This window comes from Littorina saxatilis, linkage group LG14, assembly GCF_037325665.1.
Source record: "Littorina saxatilis isolate snail1 linkage group LG14, US_GU_Lsax_2.0, whole genome shotgun sequence".
Classification (NCBI taxonomy): domain Eukaryota; kingdom Metazoa; phylum Mollusca; class Gastropoda; order Littorinimorpha; family Littorinidae; genus Littorina; species Littorina saxatilis.
Genome location: NC_090258.1, coordinates 34,512,710 through 34,524,166, shown reverse-complemented (window position 1 = coordinate 34,524,166; position 11,457 = coordinate 34,512,710). Strand labels below are relative to the sequence as shown.

The 11,457-nt window shown below is 44.8% G+C and overlaps 1 protein-coding gene across 1 annotated transcript; it reads right to left on the bottom strand.

Annotated features, from left to right (window-relative positions):
- Positions 1-59: 59 nt before the first annotated feature.
- Positions 60-11,174, bottom strand: LOC138947633 (glyoxylate reductase/hydroxypyruvate reductase-like). Its single transcript, XM_070319142.1, has 5 exons — positions 10,862-11,174; positions 7,247-7,417; positions 6,793-6,992; positions 3,828-4,013; positions 60-1,972 (listed from the first exon to the last, which is right to left on the bottom strand). The coding sequence occupies exons 1-5, from the start codon at positions 11,061-11,063 to the stop codon at positions 1,757-1,759; spliced, it is 975 nt and encodes a 324-aa protein (XP_070175243.1). The 5' UTR covers positions 11,064-11,174; the 3' UTR covers positions 60-1,756.
- Positions 11,175-11,457: the final 283 nt, after the last annotated feature.

Genomic DNA, 11,457 nt, shown 5'->3' with positions numbered 1-11,457 from the left:
GGCTTGACTGATATTGTGACGTCCTATAACATGAAAGAATACAAGCAACTCCGTGGACAAAAGCTTTGTTTTCTGTTTATTGCATTAGTACCCTTCTAGTGGTTACATCTTCACTAATCAATTTGTTTGGCTTCATCATTCAACATCATTTTTACATTTAGTCAAGTTTTGACTAAATGTTTTAACATAGAGGGGGAATCGAGACGAGGGTCGTGGTGTATGTGTGTGTGTGTGTGTCTGTGCGTGTGTGTAGAGCGATTCAGACTAAACTACTGGACCGATCTTTATGAAATTTTACATGAGAGTTCCTGGGAATGATATCCCCGGACGTTTTTTTCTTTTTTTCGATAAATGTCCTTGATGACGTCATATCCGGCTTTTTGTAAAAGTTGAGGCGGCACTGTCACACCCTCATTTTTCTATCAAATTGATTGAAATTTTGGCCAAGCAATCTTCGACGAAGGCCGGACTTCGGTATTGCATTTCAGCTTGGTGGCTTAAAAATTAATTAATGACTTTGGTCATTACAAATCTGAAAATTGTAAAAAAAAATAGTTTTTTATAAAACGATCCAAATTTACGTTCATCTTATTCTTCATCATTTCCTGATTCCAAAAACATATAAATATGTTATATTTGGATTAAAAACAAGCTCTGAAAATTAAAAATATAAAAATTATGATCAAAATTAAATTTTTGAAATCAATTTAAAAACACTTTCATCTTATTCCTTGTCTGTTCCTGATTCCAAAAACATATAGATATGATATGTTTGGATTAAAAACACGCTCAGAAAGTTAAAACGAAGAGAGGTACATTAAAGCGTGCTATGAAGCACAGCGCAACCGCTACCGCGCCAAACAGGCTCGTCACTTTCACTAGCGGCGGACTACGTTCAGTTTCATTCTGTGAGTTCCACAGCTTGACTAAATGTAGTAATTTCGCCTTACGCAACTTGTTTTAATGTACAACTACACACGTGTTAACAATGAATCTACTTAATAAAATCACAATAAATTGTTTGTTTAAAGAAGCTCATTAAAAAAATAACAACAAAAATATCAGAAGCAATAAAAATATCAGTAGTCGCCAAACTGCAAAAAAGCAGGAGGGGGCTTGACTTTTTGTTCAAAGGGGGACTGCTACCTCAGTGAGATCTGGGGTCGTATATGTGAGAAAGTGTCCAACTGAATGAGACCCCCCAAAAGAGGTTGAATTGGTTGAAATCTCAAATTTCAACCAATCTAACACAGCACATGCATGGTTCTCCCCCAGCTGGGCAAATTTTCAGGAATACCCCCCCCCCCCTCCCCCCTTCTTGTGATGAAGTAACTCTGCAATATTCTGATTATGTGAAATAAGAAACCCTGGCAGAGTGAACTCAGCTAGGTTTTTGCAAGACTAGCTAGTGGTGATGCCATTAATTCCTGGGCGTTTGATGATGGGACAAAAAAAATAAGGAGAGAAGACTATTGAGATGGTGTTTACAATCAAGCGAACACGGTGGCTGTCTTGATTTGTGATGATGCAAGCAAGAGAGAGAGCAACACAGAGAGAGCGAGAGAGAGAGAAGCACTAAAAGTAAAAAGCAAAAGTGGAACATATACAGTGAAAGATAAACAAAAACAGCAAAAGATCATCTCTATTTTCATTGAGCACGATAATGCAAGGGAGAGAAAATAAGCACTCAGCAAAAGATCATTCCAAATGTCCTAGCCAAGATAAAAAACAAAACAGCAGGACATCGTGTCCACTTTCATGGAATGGGAGAAGGCAACGGTTCCCCTCGTAGTCCGGCCAGAATGTTATTGACGGTGATGCGACACATGTTAGTGCGCGTGCGATGTGAGCCGGACCCCAGATGCGGCAGGACGGAGCAGTTGGACAGCTGCAGCAGTGGGTGATTGGGGGGTAGCGGCTCTGGGGTCGTGACGTCAAGCCCTGCTGCGGCGATCTGTCCTGAGGTCAGTGCCTGTGAAGAAACAGTATGACGTCAGTGTGTCGAAAGATCAAAAAAGATCTAGATGTTGAAATATTTTTTAAATCCTAGTTTCGAAGCTTGTATCGTTTCCCCAAAGATTAGGAGGACTAAACACGATGCATTCAGCTGACAATGTTGATAGCCTATTGCCTGACAGGGATACTGTAAAGAATCAATCTACCGTGCATCTTGTTCCGAACACTGAAAACCACTGTGTTCATCCAAAAATAACACAGGTAGGCGGCCATTTATCCCTCTCTCCCTCCGAGGTGCATTCTCTGCCCCTTCCCACCCCATCTGGCCAGCAACACCACACCCTCCTGATTTGGCCTACATGGTCCGCTGGACCCAAAAAGCAACAACTAACTAACTAACTAACCACACCCTCCTGCTATGCACACACACGGATACAGGCATTAACTCTCTCTCTCATTCTCTTTCTCTCACACACACACCCGCTCTGTCTTTTTTGTGTGTTAAAGGTCATCCTAGTTACTCAGACATGAATGAGAGACAGCAAAGCAAAACAAGTCGCGTAAGGTGAAATTACTACATTTAGTCAAGCTGTGGAACTCACAGAATGAAACTGAACGCACTGCATTTTTTTCACAATGACCGTAGTCCGCCGCTCGTACAAAAGGCGAGCCTGTTTAGCGCGGTAGCGGTTGCGCTGTGCTGCATTTATAAGCACAATTTTCTGTACCTCTCTTCGCTTTAACTTTCTGAGCGTGTTTTTAATCCAAACATATCATATCTATATGTTTTTGGAATCAGGAACCGACAAGGATTAAGATGAACTTGTTTTTAAATCGATTTCGGAAATTTTATTTTAATCATAATTTTTATATTTTTAATTTTCAGAGCTTGTTTTTAATCCAAATATAACATATTTATATGTTTTTGGAATCAGAAAATGATGAAGAATAAGATGAACGTAAATTTGGATCGTTTTATATAACAAATAATTGTAATTACAATTTTCGGATTTTTAATGACAAAAGTCATAAATTAATTTTTAAGCCTCCAAGCTGAAATGCAATTACCAAAGTCCGGCCTTCGTCAAATATTACTTGGCCAAAATTTCAATCAATTTTATTGAAAAATGAGGGTGTGACAGTGCCGCCTCAACTTTTACAAAAAGCCGGATATGACGTCATCAAAGACGTTTATCCAAAAAATGAAATAGGTCGCGTAAGGCAAAATTAATACATTAAGTCAAGCTGCGGAACTCACAGAATGAAACTGAACGCACTGCATTTTTTCACAATGACCGTAGTCCCCCGCTAGTGCAAAAGGCAGTGAAAGTGACGAGCCGGATATGACGTCATAAAAGACATTTATTGAAAAAATGAAAAAAACGTCTGGGGATTTCATACCCAGGAACTCTCATGTAAAATTTCATAAAGATCGGTACAGTAGTTTAGTCTGAATCGCTCTACACACACACACGCACAGACACACACACACACACACACACACACACACACACATACACCACGACCCTCGTCTCGATTCCCCCTCTATGTTAAAACATTTAGTCAAAACTTGACTAAATGTAAAAAACGTCTGGGGATATCATACCCAGGAACTCTCATGTTAAATTTTATAAAGATCGGTCCAGTAGTTTACTCTGAATCGCTCTACACACACACACACACACACACACACACACACACACACACACACACACCACGACCCTCGTCTCGATTCCCCCTCTATGTTAAAACATTTAGTCAAAACTTGACTAAATGTAAAGACTGATGTTCCCTTAATTGAGAAAATATGACACTCAAAGGACTGGGTTTTAATGCCCGACAGAGACTGTAGAGCACATATCCATTCAGACCTGCAGTAGAGCATCCTGATCCACCAGCGCCCCTCTCGTGACGTTGATAAAGATAGCGGAAGACTTCATGGCGCTAAAAGCTTCCTTGTTGAACAGGTGCTGGTTATCAGCGCTCACTGAGCACGTGGCGATCACGAAGTCTGACGAACTCAGCAGCTCTTTGAAAGGCACGAACTCTGCTCCCACCTGAAGATTTAAAGTCAAGAAGGGTTGAGTATTCTGGTTATAATTTAGTTGCATTTGTTACATATTTTACAGCAACATTATACAGATTACCCTATTTTGAGTTTAGTTCTCAAACAAAAAGTGCAGAGTGGAATTCGTCAGTTGAAGTTCAATTGGTGTTGCATATGAATACTAGTTTTGGGCAGAGAAATTACGCCATAGCGCTGGTTGTAGGTGCATGTGTTACTCAGTGTTGTCTTGATTTCTCTGAAACGTGCATCAAAAGAACCTAAGAACAAAACCCTCTTAAAATTACTCAAAAACTTGGAACAAACCTTTGCTACACATTAAAGGCACAGTAAGCCTCCCGTAAACCAACACAGATACTGTTAGGCTTTTACACACAGTACAAACACCCTTTCATTTAAACACTCACCGCTTGAGAACATCCTAGGTGCCCTCCGTAAAGAGCGAGCAATTTTCAAAGAATTTATTTTTGCGTGGTTTATCTTACCCCTGAGCCATTGTGAACCCGTGTGATCCAGTTTTCCTTTTTCACAATGTTGTCGTCAGTTTGTAATTCGCTGTGAGCTTATCTGCAATAGCACGTTATTATGTACCTCTGACTCATCCTGAACTCAGGTCAAAATGAGTTCGGCTCATTCTCTCCCTGACAGGATGCCTTGAGTTTCCTTGTCTGGCAAGGAAACCGATTTTTTTGGGACATATTTAGAGCTTTTTGTAATGTATCTATATACTAGATGATTACCGGCTTCGCCGGGTACCGGCTTCGCCGGGAAGAAGTAGAGCCGAATACCAGGCTTTGCCGGGTGTACGCCGGCTTTTCCGGCGCACGAAGGAAAGGAGATAAACGCGCAAAACACTGGAGACCTTCTAACAATAGTAACGTGCAGTGACCTTCTAAAAATAGTAACGTAGTAACGGGAATATGGATTGACGCCACACAGAGGAAGGGAGATAATCGCGGCTGAAAACACTGGAGAAGATAAGGAAGAGTTACTGGTAGTGGATCCCGACAACAACAAAACAAAAACAACAAAAAATCGGTTCAGCGCGCACAGCGCTGCGCGCTGAGAGCACGTGTTGAAATATCTCATCCATGAGGTTGTGTCCGGGGTGTAGCTGAATACGGTGTCCAAATTTGAAAAAGATCCACCGAGAACTTTGGCCGTGCATCGCGAACAGACAGACAGACAGACAGACAGACAGACAGATAGACAGACACTAGTCGTATATATATATAGATATATACGACTTGCGTCTGTGTGTGTGTCTGTTCGCGATGCGCGGCCAAGGTTCTCGATGGATCTGTTTCAAATTTAGTGGCCATATTCAGGTACACCCGGGACACAACCTGGTCGATGAGATATTTCAACACGTGCTCTCAGCGCGCAGTGCTGAACCGATTTTGGTTTTTTTGTCTGGATCCACTACCAGTTACTCTTCCTTATCTTCTCCAGTGTTTTCAGCGTTTACCTCCCTTCCTTCGTATGGCGCGCGGATATTCCCATTCCGTTACTATTTTTAGAAGGTCACTGCACGTTACTATTTTTAGAAGGTCTCCAGTGTTTTGCGCGTTTATCTCCTTTCCTTCGTGCGCCGGCAAAGCCGGCGTACACCCGGCAAAGCCGGGTCCCAGGCGCAGCCTGGTATTCGGCTCTACTTCTTCCCGGTGAAGCCGGTACCCGGCGAAGAGGGTAATCATCTAGTTATTGATATAAGCAGATTCGCGATCGTCGATAATGATTTTTCATGGTGTTTTGTAATTTTTAAATTTCAAAGGAATTGATATGTAAGACAGTTTGAAGCGAGCTATTTTTCGCGGATGTATTTACTGGGCAAACAACTCTAAATATGGCAAAAGTGTCACGTGATAATCAACCGTTTGGTTTCGGCGCTCACTGGAGCAGACGATTTTTTTCTGTAACCAGTTGACAGTGATGAAACCATATATTACGGTCTCCTTCCGGCAGCAGTCCCAAAATTTCGACTTGTTTTGACCTTTGAACGATGTCTTTATCATAACTGTGAAGAACAGAACGGAGATCACTGTCGAAGTCGGCCAATCTGCAATCATTTTCGTCTCGCGAACACTGATCTCAAATTTAGATCAGTGCTCGCGAAAAACATATGGGAGATAACTCTTGTATTCTTGTTTTGATAGATTCGCGTAGGACTGTAGCGTCCGGTCAGAGAGACAACTGGCAATAGCCGTGGAGCGATGCTTATCAGAATGCCTCTGACTATGCACGAAACAAACGGCTGTACGTGGTTCACAAGAACTCTAACGATGGCTTTTCACTGTTCAGAGGAACCGGCGATAGGCATAAACCGTCATCTGCTACGATAACCACGACCTTGCGTGACCCTGCTTCCGGGTTTTTCTTTTTTCAAACTTTCAAAACTTCGAATTGTACTGATCTTGTCTTGATGAAAAAAGAATTCTTTTATGATTTAAGAATGTTTGTGTAACAAGCTGTCAATTTATTATTTAGATTTTAAAAGTTAGGTCTAGCGCCAAAACGCACCACGGTCCGATTGTGTGAGGAGACAATCCGCAAAAATAATTCTTTGAAAATTGCTCGCTCTTTACGTAGGGCACCTAGGATGTTCCCATTCGGTAAGCGTTCAAATGGAAGGGTGTTTGTACTGTGTGTAAAAGCCTGACAGTATCTGTGATGGTTTATGGGAGGCTTACTGTGCCTTTAAAGACAAAGCAAAAAACCCATCACGGACAAAATAAAATTATCGGTCTCCCCGACATGGCCATAAAACGTACCTCCTTGGCACAAGGCTTGACAGAGTGGCCGCAGTAAAGAATCCTGGCTGGTTCGAAGGCCTTTAGCCGCTTGGCCACCGCCATCCCGATGCGACCCAGACCCACGATACCCACTGTGCTTCCTGCCACCTCCGCCCCTGTCATCCATAGGGCGTTGTCCCAGCGGGTACCCCACACCCCGTTGTGAACTGCTCTGAAAGCTGCACAAAAATGTGTTTCATTTTCAAAATGTAACTGTACATGTAGGTTTGTTCCGAAGTAGATAGGAGGCTGATTGATTTAAACTAGGCCTAAATAATACCATTTGAAAGTCTTCCAATTTTGTTGTCCTTTTGTTTATTCCTTTATTTTGTTTCTTGACACATCCTGGCTCCATGGTCAACTGTTTCTCTATCTACCCGTTTCCCCTGTCTGAAAGTCACACCTTCTCTCTCTCTCTCTCTGGTCTACTCACCTTCACTCATTCTGCGAGCAGTGGCCAGCAGGAAGCCCACAGCGAGTTCAGCGACGGCGATGGTCAGCACCCCAGGCGTGTAGCCCACGGCGATCCCCCTCTTCCTGCACTCCGTCACGTCCACGTGGTCAAGCCCCACGGACATGGTCCCCACCACCTTCAGCTGTGGTCCTGCCAGTAGGAGAAATGACATTTTTTCCGCTTCCATTTTCATTACTTTATTTTCTTGCCAGACGGACTGAACACAATCAATGCTTTCTGAGATAAGTGTTCACTTCATGTTATGCGTCTGTCCACTATAGACCATTGGGTCGATGTACCCGTCAATATCTGGATTTGTTATCATTCTTGTTTTTTTAATTTCCATTGAAGGACTGAAATTTGGGTCGCTTCTTTTTAGTGGAAAGCTAACAGCAACAAGATTCGCGCTACCCAGGTCGGTGTGTGGGCGTGTTCAGGTGTAATCAGCTCGATCCCTGCACTTCTGTCAGGTTTTTACGTGCCACAACCGTGACACTGGGGTGGGGCATGGATGCCGTTCACAAGTCGTTTCAAAAAGGGGACGGGGCAGCACAAATCCTTCTGCTGAACCCTGGCAATATACGGTGGAACCTCCTCTGCCCACCACTCCTTGATGACCACCTGCCCACCACACCTTGATGACCACCTGCCCACCACACCTTGATGACCACCTGCCCACCACACCTTGATGACCACCTGCCCACCACACCTTGATGACCACCTGCCCACCACACCTTGATGACCACCTGCCCACCACACCTTGATGACCACCTGCCCACCACACCTTGATGACCACCTGCCCACCACACCTTGATACCGGCACAGTTGGCCTAGTGGTAAGGCGTCCGCCCCGTGATCGGGAGGTCGTGGGTTCGAACCCCGGCCGGGTCATACCTCAGACTTTAAAATTGGCAATCTAGTGGCTGCTCCGCCTGGCGTCTGGCATTATGGGGTTAGTGCTAGGACTGGTTGGTCCGGTGTCAGAATAATGTGACTGGGTGAGACATGAAGCCTGTGCTGCGACTTCTGTCTTGTGTGTGGCGCACGTTATATATCAAAGCAGCACCGCCCTGATATGGCCCTTCGTGGTCGGCTGGGCGTTAAGCAAACAAACAAACAAACCACACCTTGATGACCACCTGCCCACCACACCTTGATGACCACCTGCCCACCACACCTTGATGACCACCTGCCCACCACACCTTGATGACCACCTGCCCACCACACCTTGATGACCACCTGCCCACCACACCTTGATGACCACCTGCCCACCACACCTTGATGACCACCTGCCCACCACACCTTGATGACCACCTGCCCACCACACCTTGATGACCATCTGCCCACCACACCTTGATGACCACCTGCCCACCACACCTTGATGACCACCTGCCCACCACACCTTGATGACCACCTGCCCACCACACCTTGATGACAACCTGCCCACAACGACAGCTCCAATACGGTCCCCGACCAGTTTGTTACTTCATGTAATTCACCTTTTCATATTATATTGACAACCTGCAGGTCTAATGCATGTATGATCACTTTTGGTCGGTCCGGCCGCCTTGGTGGTCGTAATAGACAGGTTTGACTGTAATAGTTTATTATGTTTTCCCGCAGGTGCTATAAACCCTCCTTGCATACCCCACGTCTTTTCTTTGAGCCTTCTTAACGCCACATTGATCATAGCCACCGGTAGTCTTTGGCCCAGGCGAACTGGTCGACATCGTGCCCAACCTCAACTGATTAGCGTAACACACACACACACCCACAGATTGACCTCCCGGCGTCCCTTCGCCTTCTATTGTACACCTCTTTCTTGAATTCCTTCCTCTCAAAATAATGATTCTGACCAACCGACATGGCGCCCAGCCGGCGACGATTTTTCAGTTTTCATGCGCAGCTCAGCAACATGTCTTGCCCAGTCAGTCCGACTGGTATCATCGTTTCCCATCATCTTTCAGTTTTACGATCGCACCAGAAAGACGAGAGATTTTTCTCTCTCCATGTTTTCTGGATGTAAACCTCCCTCTGTTTCTCGATATTCTGAGAGTTGGGCTTCTTAGTTGTCAGTGCTTGAAGCTCATTCCAGTTCAGAATAAACGAGCGGCATCACAAAGATGAGGCGTGTGGCAACCTTTTGTGTGTGTTTGTGCGCATGTTACGTTGATCTACGTTGGCGTCCGTTTCAGTAAAGTATAAATAAACGCAAGCATAAACGGTAAGAATAATGCAGAACATTTTTACAGGCGGAGCATTAATCGAAACAGAAAAGCAAGCTAGAACAGACGGTCACAGAAAAACAGACACGCACGCACGTACACACATAAACACTTTCGCTCTTGTACATTCACGCACATGCACACACACACACACGCACAGGTACGCACGACACGCACAGACACACGGCCGTGCATTGCATAATCATGTAACTAGATGACAGAGTCACTGACACTGTAGTAACGCATAGCCACATGAAATAGAACTTTCATCATAAAATGCTCATTGATATTCAATTTCAAGATCATACGCTGGCAAAGCCCTTTAATTTGTTTAAAGGTTTTAGCCGACGCTGACCTGGTTTGAAAGCTAACACACTCTCGGGGTATCCTGGGCAAACAGATATCATGTCCGTCCGAACCAACATAATATTTGCTGAGAGATAGGGAATCAGTGTCTTGCATATCACTCGGAGCACTGAAAAGAATGACAGTTTGATCGTGAATTTGATTTTTTTTATGCAGACATATGTCTGATTGTTAATGCCGGCTAATGTGTTGGTGTGTGTGTGTGTCACGTGTGTGTGTGTGTGTGTTCAAATGTCGTCTTTTATTCAGTACTGAGGAACTCAATAAATTTTGCTTGGTGTGCACACACATACCGGTGCGCTCCTTCTGACCATAGACCTATGTGTGAAATTGACAGATACGCAGGCAGTATGACCTGTGCGCCCACGGCACACACACACACACACACAAACACGCACGCACACACAGACACACACACACACGCCGGCACACTGCACACACACACACACACACCGGCCGGCACACACACACACTGACTGACACACCGTGACTGACTCGACTGACACTGACAGGCTAACACAGCGGCGATATCCGATGGCACACGTACGCGCTCCGCGGGGTCATTGATGAACTTCTGCAGTCTGTGTGCAGTACAAATATATGTACACAACAAACAGACACACATACACAGACAGACACACTGACACACACTCAGTCTCTTTATCTCTCTCCCCAACCGGCCCTCGGCCTCTCAGGCAAGACACACACACATAAGTATACAGTCTCTCTCTCTCTCTCTCTCTCTCTCTCTCTCTCTCTCTATAGTTATAGTAAAATAGTTTAGTCCCTCTTTAGGGCGAGGGCCAGATGCAAAAAAGCATATCTATGCTTATTCTTGTTACCCTCGAAAAATAAAGATTTGTCATTGTCATTGTCATTGTCTCTCTCTCTCTCTCTTCTACAACTACTGTAATCTTGAACTTTGCTACTTTTATTTCTACTTTACTACTTTTACTTCCACCTATTCAACTACTCCGCGCAGGCCACACGCACCGATACATACCGGCGGCATCAAACAACTCTGCATCCACTCTGTCAGGAGGGTGCACGAACAGCGCGTGCACACCACGTGCATTCTTCATCATCTCCTCTCTGGAGATAACATGTTGTTCCTTCCATTGTCGGATCTCACAAACCGTGGCCAAGTCTTTCAGAGGCTCTGGCGGTGCTCCCCGCGATACGAACACAATCGGTTTGCTCGCCATTTTGATGTGGTGTGTGTGTGTGTCACGTTGGTGTGTCGTCTGTGGGGACTCAGTGGGATAGTGCTCTGATAGGAGGTGTGCAAAGGCGCAAGCAGTTTGTGTTGATTTTTTTGGCTCCCCAAACTGTGCGTCTCTGCATGCGTCCTTCACACACTAGAAGCCGAAAACACGTACTAGACTGAAGTTTCCAGTGGAGCGGGGGGTCCCGGGACGCACCATAAACCTAAAAAGACTGCGGGTCCTGGGACGCACTAAACCGCGGCTTCGATGATCTGCGTGCGTCGGCCGTATGTCCTGTTTTCAGGCTGTAAAAGGACAGAACGAACGAACGAACGAACGAACTTTATTACTCCGTCAAGGATGGAGATTTTAGGCTGACGCCTAGTCTTACAAT

Excerpts from the sequence above, each read along its gene's own strand:
- LOC138947633 (XM_070319142.1), bottom strand. The coding sequence starts at position 11,063 with ATGGCGAGCAAACCGATTGTGTTCGTATCGCGGGGAGCACCGCCAGAG. Across the intron at positions 7,418-10,861 it reads AGAGTTGTTTGATGCCGCCG|GACCACAGCTGAAGGTGGTG; the intron begins GTATGTATCGGT and ends TCCTACTGGCAG. Across the intron at positions 1,973-3,827 it reads ATCAGGATGCTCTACTGCAG|GCACTGACCTCAGGACAGAT; the intron begins GTCTGAATGGAT and ends GTTTCTTCACAG.